The sequence below is a fragment of the Protopterus annectens genome, chromosome 15.part0 (genome assembly GCF_019279795.1).
Source record: "Protopterus annectens isolate FY-2018-M chromosome 15.part0, PAN1.0, whole genome shotgun sequence".
NCBI lineage: Eukaryota > Metazoa > Chordata > Ceratodontiformes > Protopteridae > Protopterus > Protopterus annectens.
The window spans coordinates 538168355-538190434 of NC_056749.1; the positions used below are offsets into that span (position 1 = coordinate 538168355).

The 22080-nt window shown below is 36.9% G+C and overlaps 1 protein-coding gene across 6 annotated transcripts in view; it reads right to left on the reverse strand.

Moving 5' to 3' along the window:
• ATP1B4 (ATPase Na+/K+ transporting family member beta 4) overlaps nt 1-22080 on the reverse strand; it is a 541897-nt gene that overhangs the window by 168582 nt on the left and 351235 nt on the right. For all 6 annotated transcript variants that reach the window (XM_044057342.1, XM_044057343.1, XM_044057344.1 and 3 more), the window contains one exon: nt 12243-12439. In XM_044057342.1, the coding sequence (XP_043913277.1) occupies nt 12243-12439 (197 nt within the window). The remainder of the gene's footprint in view (nt 1-12242; nt 12440-22080) is intronic.

Below are 22080 nucleotides of genomic sequence, written 5' to 3' on the forward strand. Positions count from 1 at the left end.
TAAGAAAATGTGAAAAGAAAGACTGAATCCATTACTTATGTAGCAAAATAAATAAACAGATCTGATACTATAGAGGCTTCCTTGAAAAAATGCAAAAAGACAGAAACAGTTTAAGTACCCCAGAATCAGGAGGATCACTGACTCCAGTGCCAAGTAAGTTCAGTTTTGATACCATGTAATCTATATATATATATATATATATATATATATATATATATATATATATATATATATATATATATATGTCTACTTTCATTCACTGAAAACACATTTCACTGAATTTCAGTTCACTCACACCAAATTGCTGAAAGCTCAAATCACTGAAAACTCACTTCACCGAATCACATTTCACTGAATGCAGAGTACTGTAAGGCAAGTAAAACGTATATGTCCTTTTCCCCACAGTAGTGCAGTCCTGGAGTTAGTATATATAGTTGGGGGGGTGTGGGGCCCCACCTAGTTAATTGTTAGCTTGCAGTGAAATGAGATTCATAAATATAAAAGCAAACTCGGTGGAGGGCTACAACCCCCAAACCCCCCCTATGTGGGAGGCTATGGATCCCACCCCCCCAACTATATATATACTAACTCCAGGATAGAACTACAGTGGGGAAAAGAGCATATACGTTTTACTTGCCTTACAGTACTCTGCATTCAGTGAAATGTAATATGGTGAAATGAGTTTTCAGTTATTTGAGCTTTCAGCGATTTGGTTTGGGTGAATTGAAATTCAGTGAAATATGTTTTCAGTGAATGAAAGCAGATCCATATATATATATATATATATATATATATATATATATATATATATGTGTGTGTGTGTGTGTGTGTGTGTGTATATTGAAATACATCTCTATTGTTATTTTTTTCCTTAAGCAATGTGAAATACCCAGCAGTAGGAGAGCTTGGAGTAGAAAATCTGTTTTGGCAGTTGAGGACATTTGAACTCTGTGTCCACTGTAGACTTTATATGGACTTTGTGTCTAAAGATGGGAACACTGATATTAGTGTGGCATTCTTGCATGAAATGAAAACAATTATCACTACCATATCATTATTTGTACTTTTCTACACTTTTTAGATGATGTTATTAAGTCACTGAAGTTTTAGACCTACAAAATGAAATTGATAATAACTAAATTGTATATCTACATGCTTATATTTGTAATAGGTCATAGACAAAAGCAGATTTTTAAAGAAGAAAAAGAGCACTGGATTCTGTGCAGTATTTCACTGTGTTTGTTGTTTGGGAGAGATTATCAAGGTAGCAAAGGTACCATATTTTCTAAGGGGTCTATCTCTCAGTGGTGAATTACAGAGTAACTTGTTTTTCTTAATATGTGGTAAGTCAGTTGTGCAATCCTTTGTAGCACAGTTCAGAGATCTCTCCTGGTGTGTGCAAGGACTGGACTGTCATCATCACTGGTGTTCAAGGACTAATATCTTGGAAACTGGTCTTTGTATGTAAAGGTACAAGACTGAGGAGGCTTATTATGTATCCTTTGTGAATTCTAGTCAAAGTTTAGGCTTTGGAGAGGTCTACTATAACTACCAGGAAGATAGAGAATAAGTCTGTAGTTATGATATACCCCCTACCTAACCAATTTTCAAATGTTGTATGAGTCTGTCTTTGAATTACCTGGAAAACAGTGGCAGTTTTCTAGTAAAACTGAATAATCAGGAACTTTATAGAACCTGTAAAAGAGAGAGACAAGGCTCACTAATGCCTTCTACAAGGCCTGAAAACTAATGGAATCAAATGTCTTCATTATCCAATGAAAAAATTAATTTTTGGATACTGATGTTGTTTCAGACATATTTTGTGGATTTTTTTGGAGGTGAATATAATGTTTAGTTCTCACATGAAATGGTCTGAACCCACAGTAATATTCTGGAATGACTTAATCAGTGACATGAAAATGATTAAGAAAAGTATGAGCCATATTTCCCCCTGTGAAAGAAATTAGTTCATTTTCTTAATAAGTTTTATGCAACAATCTAGTTGTCTTTTCAAAGGTGATAACAGTGCTGCTGGCATTCATATAACACAGAATATCATTTCCACATTATTCTATAGCCAGAGAATGAGTTCTTAGAGCCTTAACATCAAGTTCTTGCCCTTAGACTTTAAAGAAGTCAGTTAATATACCACCAAATCTTACAGCTTTGTCATTCTTGGCCTGCCTCATGGCATATAATATTTATTTAATGGCAGAGGAACAGTAAAATAATTGTTTATAAAGAGGTGAGAGCAGCATCTATCATGGAGAACTCATACTTCCATTGTCTCAAAGGTTTGTTCTTTATTTTTTTTAATTTCTCCACAAGATTTTAGCCCTTATGCACCATTTTGGATCAGCTCTGCCCTCCCAAGGGGTGTGAGATGAAGACCATGGCTGTCATTTGACAAGAATCAGTAGATGTTGTGCTTTAGGTCATTATAACACCCCTGGTGATCTGACATGTATAACTCTGAAGCATGGTCTGCTTTACTGGTACACATTGATGTGCACATCCTGCTACATGCATACTGACAGCTGATTACAGCACTGATAATTACTGGTAAGCTAGGGCACACCCCTCAGTCCTAATTCCAACTTGCCTTGACACTGAGCCTCTGCCAGTTGTCACTATTTTAGTAAACCATATTTGCCGCCCTCTAGAAAAAGCTAGCTCATCTCTGTCACTCACTGTCATCCTCCCTGTCTGGGTCATCCAGCTTCTGGACTGTTAATCTCAAGTCATTCGAATCACAATTAAAGCTCTATCCAGTCATGATAAACACAGATGGCATTCCTATCATTAATTTTTAATATTTTACCTTTAAGAGTTCCAGGCATCTTTCAAACTTAACGGGTAAAGGACCATGACAAGCTGGTCCATAAATGGATTTTGATTCATATACAAGCTCTTCATGTGGCTTTGTCAGTACTGTGCTGAGGTGCTTCGCTCTGTCTTGCCATCATTATCATTTTGCATATCTTATATCTTTCTTTAGTTCCTACACTGAACCACAGGTGGACCTCTTCCTTTCATTTGCTAGTATGAAATTCTATCTTTCCATATGCTATTACCTCTTACTTTTTAGTCATAAGACTTTGAATCTCAGCATAGTTTAAATCAAACTAATCTTGGTGATGACAGGTAACATAACCAATGGATTTAGCACTAGATGAATGAATGGTGTCCTGGAAGACCTTTCACTATCCCTCAACATTTTCTACACCTTTTGGCACAGCAGAAAACCTTATTTTATATGTTGCTAGAAATCCTTCTGAACTAGTGGGTCCTAAATGGAACTGTAATTAAATCTGCCATGCTTTGATTAGGGCTGCTATTGATTTGTCTAAATGAGCTGAATGCTCGTTACAGATCCAACCTGACAATAACTTCTCTCCAGCAGTCATCAGTTTAAGCAGATTGTACTGAATGTGTTTGAGTCACAAACCCTAACAATGACATTACTTGGATCCAAGGTGTCTCCAGTTAGTCTTATACTTGTTGCCCCATCAGAAGATGGAGTCTGTGATGATATAGGCCATTTCCTGCATGTTTCTATAAAAAAATTTTTTTATTTTATTTTATTTATATTTGTTGACCGGGAGTGTCCGACTGGATGTAGGTCCATTTTCAGTGGAGGCCCGGGGAGAAAAGCTCCACATTTAAAACAAACAGACGGTAGTTACATTGGATTACATAGCGATTAACAATTTTCATAGCAATTACTTACAACATATTTACAGATGAAGAACATAGTACATCAGTAGACAACTAGAATCTATCTGTGAATTACATAACAGACATTAACAAATGTTACAATAAGAAGTTCCTACTGTATAATAAGTACTAGGCTTATGAGCATCTGAGCTTGCTATAATCACGATAGTTAGTGGAGTGGAAAGAAAGGTAGTGGTTGGCTGGGGTGGGTGATATTAGAGTGGGAGTTGCAAGGGCATAGCCAGCATGTCTTTAGGAAATTATTAGAAAATGATCATTGAAGGTTATCTGTTCTAACTTCCTTTATTAATGATGCTTTTTCAGAGGTCTAAATCAAATCTAATTTCTAGTGAAGTAGTCTCAAACAAGGAAAGATATTCTGTCCTCTTTTATAAACTGTTGGTTAGAATTTTGCCAAAGCTAGTGTTACATGAGGGAGTCATATAGTGCCCTTGCAGCCTTGACTTGAGACCAAGATCCCAAAAGTGCACCAAGAGGAAGGTGAGATGTCTGACAGTTAGACTTGCTGATAGTTAAATGGAAGGGTTTGGCATGTCTCATTACTGAGACTGTTTTCTTGGGACTACTGTTTCTATTTTTACTACTGTTTCTATTTTAGTAAACCATATTTGCCGCCCTCTAGAAAAAAGCTAGCTCATCTCTGTCACTTACTGTCATCCTCCCTGAGTAGATTTATAAACTGAAAAACACACTCCAACTTGACTTCACATTTAACAAGTTTTTATTTTATTTTTTTTGTGGAAATACATTTTTTTAGTTAGTTTTAGGAAGTGGACTTGAATTTTGGAACAAATATGCATTTAATTTTGGTATAGAAATATTTATTTGGCAGGAAGATATGGGAGCTTTTATGTTGTATAATTGAATCCTGCTCATAATTGGTGGTTGGTGAACTAAAAGGGGTGTATAAATGAGGGAATTGTTCACACTAAATTTTACACATCTGATGAAGTCTATTGTGATGCAAATGAAGTGACAGTCGAGCGTTTATGTGTTTTTGACTGTTTTACCCAAGTCACAGTTTTGATTTGTTTTGCCACCTTGAATTTTATTAAATTTGACTTTCCGGATTATCAGTGTTTATTGTTGTGCCTATTTTCTTGATTTATGGTTTTAAATTTAATATGTAACTTCTTCACTTCATTAACAGAAAAAAAAAACTTTCCCCTTTCTCCAAAATTCCTAACAAAGCATTGAACTGAACAAGAGGATTATAAGACAACTTTTCATGATCTCTTTCAATCAACAAATCAAAAAACATTTTCTCATATTTTTCTTTAGAAAGTATAACCCAATTCCCTCCTTTGTCAAAGTGCCTGAAAACAACATCAGTTCTACTATTTCTAAGTTCATTCAGGGCCCATTCCTTCTTGGTTAAGTTAAACTGTTTTTTAACTGCATGAAATTACAAACTCTACCTCAGCTCTTTAAGAAAAAATTCTTTCAAAACTTTGAATAACACCAGAACATTTTGGAGGCGTGAATTTATTAACCTGAGAAAGGTTTGGGATTAATAACTTTCCATATTCCGTATGAAATGCATTCTCGTTACATTTTTCATAATCAACATTATTCAATGTACCATTATCTGAAAAAATATCAAAGAAATTAATTTTCATACACTGACACATTAAACAGAGACTTGTCTAAAATATCATCATTTGTTTCAGAAAACACTTTTTTGGTCTCAAAAAAGACCCTAAGATACAATTTTCTACAAAACCATCTAATATCAAAAATAACATCAGCTAATGTTGGATAATACTTTGGTACAGAATTACTGCCTTTAAAAAGTAAGCTTTTAATGTCCTTTGTGATTGTTAAATCAGACAAATTAATAATGTACAAATGTTCATGTGTTGTTGTACATTACTTTGCAGCCCTTGGGAAACATGATGAAAAGGCACAACAGAAGAAATGCCCAACTGTGAACTTTGTTTCTTAGATTTATAAACTGCTCATTTGGAAAAAAACATTTCCAAGATGACATGCAGTAGTGCTGGTGTGTTTAGGGATGTCAGGCTTAGTCACCTGGACTTCAGAAAATTCTGCATTAAGATTTCATATAAGAAGCATTTTTTAACATCAGTGCTAGCATTACATTTCAGGCCATATGTGTCACTGATGATTCATGTTGAGTGTCAGCTCAGTGGTACCTTAGACTAAAGCCATGACTGAAACCCAGATGACCTGAGTTTGAGCACAGGCTTTGACTCTAGAAGAACCAATGTGGCATGAATGACAATAAGCAGCCAATGCTAACTGCAAGACTGATGGCAACTCAATCTTCCACAACAATCTGGGAGCTCTGCAGATGCAGGTGTCTGTGACCCACATCAGATTAATAAGCAGCCATCATGCAGCACATATACTGTAGCAGGCACTGACAGCTGATTACTGCAAGAATGTCCATGTGGTCTGCACCGTAACTGCTGCACTCACTCAACTGCAATCTGAAGCACTTCTTCTAGTTACCACTTCATGAGCAGCTTGGGTTCCAAAATGAATGTTGAATCACATTAACATCTGTCAACCTGTACCTCCCCCCTTTCAGTCCAGGCGCTAAATGTTCATCAGCTTGTTGCCATCTACACTCTAATTCATGGAAACACATTACTGGATTCACTGATACTTTCTATGGTACTACTAATCCATGACAGAGGTAATGTAAGGATAACGTTCCCCATATTGGAAGCTGGCCCATGACTTCCTTTAGTGTGTGGGGGTTGGTCTACCGACAGTAATTACAAAAGTTCACACATTACAACCTATTAGTTTCTGAAAAGCTTGCCTGCTGTTACCTAGTATTAGAATTAGAATTATTAGAATTTCAGAATTAGAATTATTAGAATTTCAGAATTAGAATTAGAATTATTAGAATTTCCTGCTATCTATATACTTTTATCATTGCTGAATACTTTTGTTGAGGTGGAATTCATTCAACCCTATAGTGTCATTTTTGTATACTTTCAGTTAGCACCCATAGCTCCATTTGGTATGGCTCCTTTAAGTCACTTACCAGGTAATAAGAGGCAGTATTAGATGCGGCAAGGAGATATTAATAACATGACACTAAGACTGTTACTCTAGGATGTCTTACAGTAGAGAATGTAATCACTGTTTGCCACTCATTATTCATACTGGATGTTAATATTTTCATAATTGAGAGATACGTGCTTCTGAGGCGAATGGTGTGAAATGTCTTGTATACCTCACTGCTTAGTTCCTAGATCTGATGTGTACACAAAGTCAGCATTTTCTGCCTGCTTAAACTGAAAAGAGAATAAACCACACTAAGAAGTGACATTAGATAAGGCATGGGCAGGATATATTTAGACATCATATGTTGCTAATGAAAAGAAAGTCTGCAATACACTGGACGGTAAACAAGCACTGGTTATAATTACATTTAAAAGAAACTGTCATACTGCAAACACAGGCACAGCAAAAAAAAATTCTGTCCCCCATACATTCCAGCAGAACATTTGCTGCTTTGTTAGTTCCCCAGGTACTACTCCCTGGGGCTGAGAGTGCCTGAGTGCCTTGTACACAGGCGGGTTAGGAAGGGGATGTGGAAACAGGGACCGTTGCCTCAAGCAGCAGCATATAAGCTGTCATATATGTGTGGGGGGGGGGGTTAGGATGCTTTAAGTGGGTGAAGCTGCCAAACTGAATACAATTAAACAAGAAGACATTTTTAATGAAAGTAACAGGAGGGTGAAATATCTTTCTGCATTCAGTGAACCTGTCTGGGTACGTATGGATGCTAAGATTTACTCTAATGAGCTTTTTAATGCTAGTAATCATTTTCAGAATGTCATATTAATTGTCTGGCATGCAGATTCAAACTTTATACCAGTGGATATAAAAAGTGTACACACCCCTGTTAAAATGCCAGTTTTTTGTGATATTAAAAAATGAGATCACAATAAATTTCAAAATTTTTCCACCTTTAATTTGACCTATAACCTGTACAATATAATTGAAAAACAAATCTGTTAGGAGAAAAAATATAAACAAGTAAAAAATGTACAATAAGCTGGTTGCATTAGTGTGCACACCCTTAAACTAATACTTTGTTGAAGCAACTTTTGCTTTAATTACAACATTCAGTCTTCTTGGGTACACACTTGCCCTCAATTAAAGAGACTCTGATTAACCCCAAATAAAGTTCAGCTGTCCTAGTAGGATTTGTTGCCTGCTACAGTATCACCAAAAGAACACCATCCCCACGGTGAAGCATGGAGGTGGCAGTATCATGCTTTAGGGTTGCTTTTCTTAAGCTGGAACTGGGGCTTTAGTCAAGGTGGAGGGAATTATGAACATTTCCAAGTACCAGTCACTTTTGGCCCAAAACCTTCAGGTATCTGCTAGAAAGCTGAAGATTAAAAGGAATTTCACCTTTAACATGACAATGACCCCAAGCATCCATCCAAATCAACAAAAGAATGGGTTTACCAGAAGAAATTTCAAGTTTTGGAATGACCCAGCCAGAACCCAGATCTAAAGCCAATAAAAAAATCTGTGGGCTGACATGAAGAGGGCTGTGCACAAGACATGCCCTTGCAATCTGACAGATTTGAAGCACTTTTGCAAGGAAGAGTGGGCACATATTGCCAAGTCAAGATGTTCCATGCTGACAGACTCCTACTCAAGAAGACTGAATGCTGTAATTCAATCAAAAGGTGAATCAAAAGTATTAGTTTAAGGATGTGCACACTTATGCAACCAGCTTATTGTAGGTTTTTTTATTTTTATATTGTTTCCCCTAATAGATTTGTTTGTTTTTCCATTGAATTGTACAGGTTATAGGTCACATTAAAGGTGGGAAAAGTTTTGAAATAATTTATTGTGGTCTAATTTTTTTATATCACAAAAACCTGCCATTTTAACAGGGGTGTGTACACTTTCTATATCCAACATACATACAGATACCTCAACCTCAAACTAGATCCAAATAGTTTACTAAAAGCTGTGATGAGTTTATCATCATCTTTGATGTGTTTAGATAATCTACCCTAGTTGTAGTTCTGTTCATCTAAGATTTAGTGCATTTAATCACATGTATCATTTAATGTCTTTATTTTAGATGTGTGAAATTCCCTTTCAGTGACTATCAGATGCTTGCTGAATTGTCATGAGTTTAGGCACTGGACAGAGTCCTGGTTTTCTGAAAGCTTCTCCTGCACCTGCTACTATGACATCATAGAATCCTTGCTTTTGTAAACTTTTCTTTTTCCGTTTGACTTCTTTCTCTCCCTTCCTTCCCCAGACTGCTCTTTCTCTGTTCAGGTTGCAGTAGTTGTTTCTTCCTTATGACTCTTACTTTTTATTACTATCCCATTTGTCTCTCATTTAACTTCTGTATTTTTTTCTATTCACATTCCTTTATTGTACTGTCTTTTTCTCTTCCATCACCTTTCCTTTGCCCCTCCCACTTCTATCCCTTACTTCTTCCTCCTTATTTACAACTCTGTCTTCCTCTGGTCCCCCTCATCACCACATGCTGCTATACGTTCTTTTTACCCTCCTGACAAAATTCTATTTTCAGACTCAGCTCTCAGTGCCTATCTACCTCTATCTGTAGGACTTACATTTTCTCTCTTTCTCTGCAAGTGCTCATTTTTGATCAGTGATGTATACCAATAAGCAAAACTAAATAAATACAGTAGATACAGTTTGACCAACTCATAATACTTCAGCTTCTGCTTGATTTGCTGTATGTTTTTGAAGTGTTTCCTAGGATTTACTATTTATTAAAGACTTTCTCTCAAGGCTTTTGCTGTAAATGAACTTTGCCCAGATAAATGTTCTGGTCATCAATGCATAAATGTATAATACAAAAAAGTGAGTATTCTAAATATCCTCAGCAATTTGTAAAGAAAAGGCAGACACAGCACGAAAAGACCACAGTCCAGAAAAATTAAGCTGAGTTCCAATTCAGAAGATATTTGGAATTTATGAATTCAAAAAATGAAACCATCAGCAGGGTTGTTTCCCAGAAACCAAAACAGCTTAAGAAAACTATGAGTAGCCAAATGGCTAGTTAAAATCCATCTGTACTGTGAAATAAATTCCTGAATTAAAACACAAACGAGCAGTACATGACTGGTGATGCACAGTGAAACAGCTATCTGATGTAATGGTCCTTAGCCACTCTTTAATTAATTTATTTGTAGTAATCAGGTAAGAGGGCTAGTCCAAAGACCCTTTTCAGCCACAAACCTTTTCCCAACCACGACAGCCATATTATTATACGAGTCAAATGTGAAGCTCAGAAACCTGGCACCATTTCAGAACAGGAATGGGCAATAACTTCATCCCACTGCCAGCTTATTTCAGATGCTTCTACATGTGTTCACTTCCCATTTTGATTATTTTAATGGTGCCCTGTGTGTTCACACGTGATGGGCTAAGTTAGTAGCTTGCTCAGTTGTGCAGTCATGATCCAATTAAGTATTTTCATGTGGAAAAATATTTCCCCAAGTTTTATGCAAACAAGATTGCATATAAATAATCTTGAGCATTAAGGCACTCACCTAGCTAACAGCATTCTCTGTTAAAAAGAGACCATGGCAGGGGTGAAGCTTCAAGATGAAATTATACAAATCTATATTTTGTAGTGTAAAAGATAGCTTTCTGTTCCTCGTTAAGCATACCAATTCCTAATTGCCCAGCCATTCTCCTCACCCAGTGAAGGAGGTCCATCCCACAATAAATACACTGCCATACTGAGAAATCACAAAGCAGGCTGGTGTTACAAGAAACAAGGATAAAATTTATTCTTAAGCGCTTTTGTCACAGATTACAGTTGACTTCTTCAGAAAAAACAGAGTGCCTCCACCCCACTCCTTAAATACTCATTACAAACACATTCCAAACCAATTTGTAAAAAACACCATAGGCATTTAAAGGTACAGACTCCCTGTTTGCTCCACAATTATACATGCAAGATAAAAACAAACTAACTATAAAACATGATTCAACATGTACTTTAAACTTAGTATTTTGACAAAAAATCATAAAGTGAACAATTGAATAAAAAAAATCAACAATTAGATAATTAAGGTTAAAAGCTGATTTTTTTATCTAATTGTTGATTTTATCCTTGTTTCTTGTAACACTGCCATGCTGTTGTAAGAGTAATGCCACATTCCAACCTTATTGCTCTCAACTTGGTTTCTACTGCACTCTTTTGGATAGGACCATAAAGGACAGAAAGTGACAACACTGGATTAGTTGCATGGTATTTTGCATCCTGGGCAATGGGCTGCTGTAACTTGTTAAAGTGTGTGGGGTACGTGGTTATGAGGACTACTAATGCATTGCTGTCTTTGCTTCTTATGCTGTGCTTTGACATATCCATGTATGTTGGCTGCAGTTTAAATGATCCCTTTTCTGTACTTCTCTTTGAACTCACAATGTTAATACAGAATTCCTTTCTACCTTAAATAAGAGCTACTTTTCACAAAATCATCATCTTAGATTTTAGTAGCCACAGATTGGTAGTGCATAGAATTAACTGTGCAAACCCACAGATAACACAAAAAAATCACATTGTGCCATGGCATCAGAACACTGCACGTGTGCTACAGCACACAACTAGAGAATACTTCACTCTTGTCATCCTGCATCTGTATACATCAATGAGCTCTTCACATCATTCACCATCACTAGGGACAGCTGCTGTCCTTCTGTTTCCTTGGAGGGAACAGAACCTGTTAACTGACACTGAGTCTTTTTCCTCATGACTATCTGTCATTTTTCCTGTGGACATTATTGTGCTCAATAGATCTGTAATCAGTGAAGAATGCCTGATATATGAAACCAAAGCCACAGCATTTTACTTAGCAGCATCCCACAGAAGATAGATTATGGATGCTCCAGGCACTGACTCACTTATATAGGGGCTTATGTCAGGGCAGTGACTGTGCATCTCTTGCATAAATTGTATTAATAAACTGGGGGCATGATGCCTGAATGTCTTGAAACTACCTCAAAGCTCTGTTAAGATGTACAGTTCAGGCAAAGCTCTAGTGGAGCTCTGTGACTGGTACTTTTGAAATGCATGTTTAGTCAAAGCCCATGAACTGATTCACTGCTTCAGCAGACAACTAAGGTTGTTGTCATGTGGCCTCATCAGTGATTCACCACCAGAGGACAATTGCTGTAATCTACATACTTAGATATCCAAACTGCACAAATAAAGCAATGTCCCCCCTGGGTTCATGCAGAAACATGCAGTATTATTATGTCATACATCATGTAATAGTCTACCCAGTGTAAGTACAATCTGTCATTGGGGAACAATGATTATCTTCCTTCCTTGGGAGAACAGGTTCATACCCCCTCTTATTAGCTAGAAGAAAATGTTACACTCATGAGTAAGTTGTGTTGTCTAACCTCAGCAGAAATTTCCTTTTGGAAAGATACAGCTCTACTCAAAGAAAGTATAAAGGATATAAATTATCATCTTCTGCCTTTAATTTCATCATATTTCTCACCCGGTTCATTTTTAAAAGGATACAGGGTTTGCCCACGGAATATCCAAAATCTGTATCACTGATGCCCGAACAGCTTTCCAGCATGGAACGGTTAAACTGGCAAGCTAACATTTCTGCACTTTCTTTCATTTTCTGTACAATGTAGTCCTCTGAGTTACAGAACTTGTTCTTTACGGCTTGTACAGAATCATTATAAGCTGCAGGAAAATACAGAGAAAACAGTCTTTTAAAATTCTGAATGTAACATCTATTATGAAAAAAAACGTAAAACAGATAAAAAGCTAAAACCATTTTCTGGTATAAAACAAACAAAAAAATTCAGTTTTATTTTTCTACCTTGCTGCTTTTCATAATTGTGTATGTTAATTTCTGTAGCAACTACACTTCAACAAAGCCCTTGCATGGAAGCAGTCACAACTCCTGCAACTTAACCTGGCTCTAGTCACTCTGGTGGCATAGAGGGATAAAGCCCTGACTATGACCCAGGCAACCTGGGTTTGATTAGTGTTTCAGATAACAGACAGTGGGAGGGAGAGATGGCCATGGCTATCCTGGGGGAGGGTGGTATCTGGGCATCGTTTCAAGAGGATCCCTGATAGAGGCCATGGATGCTGCCAGAGTAGGTGTGATCAGTGGATGGCAGTGGGCCTGGCTTAGCTGCCATGGAGCAGGGGTGATATACTGCAAGCCCATACTGCATGCCCACCTAGGGACTGTACCATATTACCACATAAGGGAGGGGGAGAAACATGGTAGGCCAAGTAAGACCTGCCTCTGGACAGAAGCTCAGATGTACTGAGCCCCTTTGACTTTGATCCGTGACTGGCCAGCCCCACCAATTACCGAATTAAGTCTGGGGGGGAGCAGGGAGTGGCTGGTAGAACTGGGGCAGATGGGGCACAATGGCCAGGCTGGTAAAATTATGGAAGAGTGGGAGGAAAATGAAAAAAAAAAAAAAAAACAGCCTGCCTCTCAATTTTTGTCACAAAAATGCATCAGGATTTAATTTCAAAATTTAGATGACTTAAAAGTCAAAAATAGTGCAGCTATATAATGGAGGTACTGCAAATAGACTTAAAGAGCATTACAACACTTTATTCAGATGTTGTAGGGTCAGAAACAAGAAAAAGACTGGTTAGAATAATTTAATAATGACTTAAAATACCAAGACAGATGCAAAATTTTAACTTAAGACAAAATAAGAACAAAATGGCTAAAATGGATACAGACTGTTAACATGAACTTACAAAGAGACAAGAAATGAGAACTTTTCAGGCACTTAGCTCTATGTTAACCTTGAAATGGAAAAAAACACAGAAGTGGAAGGCTGGTATAAAAAGCTCTTGGGCCTCAGATAATATCAATTACATTTCAGTCCTGCCCTAACCTGAAACATTCACAAGTCCTGCAACATAATTAAGCTCTCATCTTCCTTCAGAAAAAAGACAGGATTTAATTTCAAAAGTTAGACCACTTCTTATAAGTCAAAACAGTGAGGCTATTTATTGCAATTATTGAACAGAGTTTAAAGGGCATTACAACACTTTACCCAAATACTGGAGGGACAGAAATAAGAAAACACTGATTAAAATAACTTAATAATGATTTTAAAAATAGGCAAAACAGATGCAAACTGTTAAAACAGAAAATGAAAAGGAAAACATTTCAAAACAGATATAGACTGAAAAATAAACTTAAAATAGATAACATGAAATGAGAATTTTTCATACACTTAGCTTTGTTGTTGAATAGCCTGGAAATGGCAAAAACAAAAGTGGAAGGTTTGAATAAAAAGCTTTCAGGCCTTAGACCAACTTCTTCAACTTAGAGTGGCTCTCAGTTTTTCTCACCGAAAGATAACCAAGATTTAATTGCAAAAGTTAGACCTCTTAAAAGGCAAGAACAGTGCAGCTACTTACTAGAATTATTGAATATCAACTTAAAGAGCTTAACAACACTTTAGGTTGTAGGATCAGCAATGAAAAAATAATGATTAAAAAACCTGAATAATGATTTAAAAACAATAAAACAGATGCAAACTATTAACATAAGGCAGAAAACAAGAAAAAAACAGCTAAACATATACTATTGAAATTATCTCAAAATCATAACAAGATATTAGAATTCTTCAGCCTCTGAGATCTTTTGTTGTTTTTTCTGGGACTGCAAAACAAAAACACACAAGTTAAAGGCTTAAATAAAAAAACAAAAAGAAAACAAAACAAAACAAAAAAAATCTTGTGCCTTAGATAACAGCAATTACCCTTCAGCCCTGTCCTCATCTGGAAGCAATCACAACTCCTACAGTTCAACTGGGCCCTCAGTTTCTCTCACAAAATGACAACCAGAAGTTCATTCCAAAATTTAGACCACTTACAAGGCTAAAAAACAAACAAACAAAAAAACAAAAAACAAAACAAAAACAGTGCAACCATTTATTGGAAATACAAATAACTGTAGCTGCAAATTCCTATATACAAAAGGTATGTGTCTGTTGAAATGAACAGAGAATAATGTAATGTATTATAAGTGATTTACACTCACCTATGCCCCACAGCAGGATTGTGATACTGAGGATAAGAGTGCTCTCAGACAGCAGTTGCAGGACCTACTAGAGAAAGCAGGACAACATGAATTGATGTTGATAATGGGTGACCTGAATGCACATATTGGGAGAGACAGAAGAGGATATGAAGACTGCCTGGATCCACATGGGTGGGGCAATCTGAATAAATAAGAAGAGGCCACTCTAGACTTCTGTCTAGCAAATGGCTTGATAGTAGCCAATGCATGGTTCAAAAACAGAGACACAAGGTTACATAGAAGAGTGGCCAACATGTAACTGTGGTAGACTTCATCCTAGTAAGGAAAGAGTACAAGGCTGTAGAATCAGTGATTGCAAAGTCATCCTCAGTGAATCAGTCAGCCCACAGAATAAACCACTGGTTGCCATAATCAGCTAGAAGCAGTGGTCAGAGAAGGCTCTAATGCCAAACACAGACTATGCTGAAGACTTGAAAGTTGACTGGAGAGAAAGCACAATAATTCAAGGAAATACTCAGGGCTCTAGCACCTCAGAAAGAAGAGCAAATAGGTGAAGATAGAAGAATGACAGTGTCTCAAAACAGCATTTGAAAGGACTATAGAACAGATGTGTCCAAGCCACATATGGAAGCAAGGTACATAAAGAAAGCTGGTGGTGGAATGTAGAACTCCAGGAAGTTATAAAAGGAAAGAAGGAATGCAGGAAAAAGTAGGAGATAGACAGTATGGACTGGGCAAAGAAGGAAGACTGTTGGCTAAAAAAAGGCTAAGAGAAGGTTGCAATAGCAAAGAACAAGGCATGAGAGGCACTCTACCAGCTTCTTGAAAGTGACACAGAAGATGGCACAAAAACAACAGGTTGCAAGGCAAAGACAGAAAGATAAAGAAGATAGTCAGACACCCTTCATAATGGATGCCAACAACAACCTGCTCACCAGTCCACAGGACATAAAAGACAGATGGAAGGAATGAAGCAAACCCCACAGAAGCCATAATGCCCCAGACTTAGCCTATGATGAGAAAAGAGGAGGACTGCATCAGAGGAAGTAAGAACAGCACTAAGGAAAATGAAGTCAGGGAAAACAGCAGGCTCAGATGAGGTCACAGCAGATATGATAAAGATGCTGGGTAAGATGGTGGAGAAATCACTCCTGAGGGTATACACAGCAGTATGGAGGGAAAAGTATATCCCAGATGACTGGAGAGTAAACATACTAGTGCCAGTGTACAAGAGAAAGGGGACATTCACAATTGTGGGCAGTACAGTGGTATCAAACTCCTATCATATTACATGAAAGTTTTGGAGAGGGAGATTAATAAATGAATGCGAGTAGTAGAAAATAACATGGGGGATGAGCAGTTCAGATTCAGATCAGGATGCAGCACAACTGACCCGATGTTTGCAGTGAGACAGAGACTTGAGAAGAAACAGGAGATGAGGAAATAGACCAACTTGGCATTCCTAGACTTGGAGAAAGCATATGACAAGGTCCCAAGAAAGATGATTTGGGCAGTCCTGCAGTTATTTGAAATCCCAGAAATATTGGCAGATTTAGTGCAAGCTCTGTACAAGGACGTAAAGACTCAAGTATGAACAGTGTTTGGTCTCACAGAGGGATTCCCAGTAGAAGTGGGTGTGCATCAGGATTCAGCTCTGAGCCCACTGCTGTCCATACTGGAGATGGACTACATTTACCAAACATGTCAGAGGGGACAGATCAACAAAGTTGCTGTATGTACATGATATGGCATTATAGGTGGACTCTGAGCAAGAACTTCAGCAAAGGCTAGAAGAATGGAATGCCAAACTGAAGGCACATGGAATGAAACTGAGTACAGATAAGAGTTGTAATGGCAGCAAATGGGGAAATCAGAAAAAAGCTGGGAATTGAGATAGAAGTGAAAATAGTGGGACAGGTTAACATCTTCAGTTATCTGGAAAGGGTGGTTGAGCAGAATGGAAATCTTAATGAGAAGGTCAAATCAAGAATCAGAGAGGCTACAGCTAACTGGCATAGTGTGTCAGGTGTAGTGTATGACAGAAGAATGCCAAAGAAGCTGAAAAGTAAGTTGTACAAGACAGTGGTGCGATCAGTACTACTATATGGTACAGAAATTTAGGCAGTAAAGGCAGGGCAGTTGAGGAAGCTAGAGGTGATAGAAATGAGGTGCCTGAGACAGATGGTAGGATGCACTCTGTGGCACAGATGAAGAATTGAGGACATAAGGGCAGAAGCCAAAGGAGCTCCAATTGCAGAAAAGGTCAACGAGAACAGATTATGGTGGTTTGGGCACATGTGCAGAAAAGCAATCTGGTGAAGAAGATTTGGGACAGACAGGAAGAAGGCAAGAGGAAATGGGAGCATCCAGCAAAGAGGTGGATGGATTGCGTGAGAGAAGAACTGCGACAGTCATATGAGTGTCGAAGAAGGTGGAAGAGTGGCACTGAATACAGAGAGATGGCAACAGCTGACATGACACCCTGACCTCATGTAGAAAATGGAAAAAAGGGGATTGATGATGATGATGATGTTGACTGTAAGTGATTTTCAATATTTATGATTTCTGGAAAATGTTTTTTTTCCAGTCTCCTTTGGGAGTACATACTGACTTTTCTCCAGATGTAAAGTTAGGAGGGATTGGGAGTGGTGTTTTTCAAGGTAAATATTTATTTATTTACATTTGTTTACTGGGTACTGTCCATTGGACAAAAAGTCCTTTTTCAGTGGAGACCCAGGGTGAAAAGCTCCAACCTCCAATGAACATACCTATACAATGTATATAATGTTACAAGAGGTGCAGGTGTTACAAGTAAGGAAGTAAAAACATAGTGAATAGCATAAAACATAGTAAACAGGATAAATTAAATTACAAGACAGTAAAAACATTGATACAATATAAACATTTAACAATTTACAATATATTTTTTTGTTAAATTGTGTGAAGGGGGTGCCTTCCTCAAATGTTTTGAGAGCTGCGGCCACACTAGTAGAGGAAAAGGGGGGGTATAGGTTAGTCTGGAGCAGAGTATGGACGTAGCCAGTGGGATAAGAAGTACTGTCTTAGCTCTCGCTTAAAGTTTTGTGTATGATCAATACAGAGAATTTGTTGAGGGAGTGAGTTCCAAACTTTTGCAATTTTGCGGCAGTATAAGGAGTCACCATGACAGTTATGAGATTTATTTACTTTAAGCAGGACTTTGCCAGCTGACATAAGAGAGTTAAGGTTTTTGTAGGGTTGGACAAGGTTGTTAGGGCTGGGCAGTGATGAGGTTTATACGTCACTGTGTAGGCTACAAATAATTGGTTTAGCATGAGTAAGTTTGGGAGTTCTAACCAATTTAATTGTTTGAAATATGTGAAGTTATGCCACATATATTAAAGCATCTGTGGGGTGGGTTCTTTAAAAAAAAAAAAAAACTTTAAAGGCTGGTTCTGAATCTAACAATGGAATTAATTTGCTTCAGGTCTGTCAGGAGGGATTCCCAAGTACATCTCTTGACTGTACCTGTAACTGAACTAATCTTCAGTTAAATTTTTAGAGCTTTACATGTGCATGAACATTGATATGTATTTTTTACAGTTATTTTATACAATTTTTCACAATTGGCATTGTAGTTATACATATTTAGATTTTTAGAATCACACTTTAGCTTTGGGTAGTTATTGTTATGTTTTTGAAAAGTTTTTATTATGAACTTTTATAGTCTTTACAAAGTGCATCTATGGATTGATGTTAAGCATATTGAACTGTACATTAATCAGTTTTTATAACAATTACAATATAACTTCCTTTTTAAGAAAGGTTTTTTAGTTAAGATATTAATCGTTTGTTAATAGGCTAATTAACAAGTTTTGTGGCGTTTTGGCGCCTTTTTTACTATTTAGTGTATGTGTTGTTTTGAATGAATTGTTCTGATGAAACTCACAGTCGAGTGAGTGAAAGCGCTCAACCTTTGGATTTGTGAAATAAATTGTTTTTTTATTCATCGTGTGCTCCTTGACTAGCTGACTCTGTGAGCAGGCAGTTAGCAGATTGTGTTTTGGCTGCTGAATTGGTTCGTGTACTGGTTGTGGTACAATCTGCAGTGATTCTTGACTGTACCTGATTTAGCAGACTATCCCTTATTTTGCCTGGTATTTTTGCCCAGTTTCTCATAAAAGTTTTGATTTTCTGGTAAACTGCTAAAGATTACAACCACTAAATAGTGCTATATGTTACAATTTCATAATTATTAGTGTTCAGAAAATGTATATTGGTGTAAAATCTGTTGTTCTATTATCTTTTTTGAGCAAAATGAAGTAATATACAAAAAATATATACTAGCTTGGGGCTTTGTCCCCAATTAATTTTATATTTATCACTGATGATTGGGGAAAATATGTTTTACTTATTTATTTTATTTATTTGCAATTTGTTAACTGGCAAATGGCTTGATAGTCCGTGATCTGCTCCACAGATCCTTTTCAATCACGGCCCAAGTATGTTAATACAAATTAAACAGTCATTACATGAACAATAATTATCGGCAGTATTAACAAACATAGTATGATGTAAGATGTGGTAAAGCAGATGATTCACATAGTAAGTTAAATAAAAAATAATGCCATAATGGAATAGTGCAATAACAATGGAATGGTGCAATAACATTTGAAAGTGATATACATAACAATGAACAATTACTGAAAGTAGTATAAGTAGCAAAGAAGAGAACAAGCTTTAGAGAAAATTAGTAGAAAAGACAGAGGTATGAATGTAACTTAAGTTAAATAAAAGCCTTACTAGGTGGTATAGTACAATAACAGTAATTAGGGGAACAGACAGAGTTTAGAGCTAAAAAAAAAAAACTAGATTAGTAGGTTTAACCTGCTTCCCAACAAGTACATTTAACTTTGCTATGTAAGTGCTTAGAGTAGCTTTAAAGGTCTTTGGTTAGATTTCAGTACACTTGGAACATTATTCCGTATGGCAGGCCCATATTGGAGAAGTTTCTTTCACCAATGACATCCTTGAAACTTTGTCAAGAAAGTTTTAAAACTTCTCCTTGTGTACGTCTTAGTGGGTAAGAAACATTTTCAGTTAGAAGTAACTATCAGTGGGGGCAGTATTCAGTTATGAGGATTTTAAAAATCAAGACGGCATGCAGTGAGGTAGCTCCTTCTGCCCTAGGAAGCCAATTAACTTATTTTAGTAGGTTGCAGTGATGAAAATTCATGTCTGCGAGCAGAGCAAAATTGAATATTTTATTTTCTGTGGTTTGTAAATTTTGTGTGTTTTGAGCTGAATGTAAGCTAAATGAGGGAAAAGCATATGTTAGTTCTGGTAAAAGAAAGTTTTCAGTGATGGCTAGATGTGCTTTGGGAGAAAGCAGGTAGGAGATGCGGTAGTAGACTTTCAGTTGAGATTGAAACTTTGAGGTGATATTATTTTCAGTATTGAGGAAGACGTTAAGGGAGGGGTCTAGTGTGAGGCCTAGATACTTCTGTTATGTGGTACATGGAATGGCAATTCCATTATTATCTTTCAGAAGGATTGGTAACACGAGGAATGTTTACTATATATAGCAAAGATCACTATATTAGCTTTGCTAGCATTCCATAAAAGTTTATTATATAAACAGGAGGTTAGATTGGAGAAAACTCTCTGAAGTTTATGTTGTAGTGATTGGTGTGTTTTACTTGATTCAGTCATTAAAATGTTATCAGTGTTCACAACTAGATTACAGTTTTGGAGTTCAGAGGTCACATCGTTAATAAAGATGGTAAAAAGAAGAGGCCCTAGCACAGATCCTGGAGGAATTCCAATATTTAAAAAGCCATAGCTGGATAGGGAATTATTCACTTAAACTTGGAATGTTCTTTCTTATAGGTAGTTTAGTAACTATTGTGTTGTGATGTTCCCAATGTTTATTTTGTATAATTTGTATATGAAGACATTTTGGTTTGCTGTCATAAAGGTCTTCTCGTTATGTCAATAAATACTCTATTTGAGATAAGACACTAGTGATAGTTCAATAAAAGTGTTTAAAAAAAACCCATTACTTATACTGTTTAAATACTTGGGATCAATAGTTCAGAGTAATGGTGAGTGTGGAAAAGAGGTGAAGAAGAGAGTACAGGCTGGATGAAGAGTGTCAGGAGTGATTTGTGGCAGAAGAGTACCATTAAGAGTGAAAGGGAAGGACTACAACAGTGTAGTGAGACCAGCTATGTTATACGGGTTGGAGACAGTGGCATTAACAAAAAGGCAGGAGTTAAAGCTGAATATGGCAGAGTTAAAGATGTTAAGATTTGCACTGGATGTGATGAGGGTGGACAGGATTAGGAATAAGTATATTAGAGGGTCAGTCCAGGTTGGAAGGTTTGGAGACAAAGCCAGAGAGGCAAGATTACATTGGTTTGGACATGTGCTGAGGAGGGATGCGGAGTATATTGGGAAAAAGATGCCAAGGATGAAGCTACCAGGTAACAGGAAAAGAGGAAGGCCTAAGATAAGGTTTATGGATGTGGTGAGAGAGGACATGCAGCTGGTTGGTGTGACAGAGCAAGATGCAGAGGACAGGAAGAAATGGAAACAGATGATCCACTGTGGCAACCCCTAACGGGAACAGCCGAAAGAAGATGATGACTTATACTGTAGTATAATGTGTTGGTAACTGTGGTGGGAGCAGTTATGGTACTGCATCAGTTTCTAAAGCCGTGTTTTTGGGCTCAGAGATCATACTTACTTATATGTTGTTTATAGAATATTTTTTAAAGAATTTTAGTGACTGGATATAAGGCATAGATGAAAGCTGTGTACTCAAGTTTGTCATCCTATCACAGAAAACCTGTGATCTCTAAAATGATGTACGGTTGATGGCAAAGATCTGAGGTTATAGTCTGAGATACTTCCGGTAAGACAACTAGCTAAGAATGGGAAACTGTTAGCTATGGAATAAAAATTACCCATTACATTGAATAAATTCTTGCCATTCAGTTCTCATTACCAGTCATGAAATACTCCTCAACAAACAGAGAGATAAATAAAATAAAATAAAACTACCGACACCTTAACAAATGTTACAATTTTAGTAGAAGAAAAAACAAAATAGTATACAACAATAAAAGTTTAATAAGAAAACCACAAGCTTTCATGTAAAAAACTTTCTCAAGTAAATTTAAAAATCCACACCATACCATTATATACACACAGTAAATCCATTAACTATCTAATTAATGATGTAAGCCCTTCTATTTCAAAATAAGTTTAAAGGGACAGTATTCACTAATTTCGGGTTCATCAGTAGCACTTA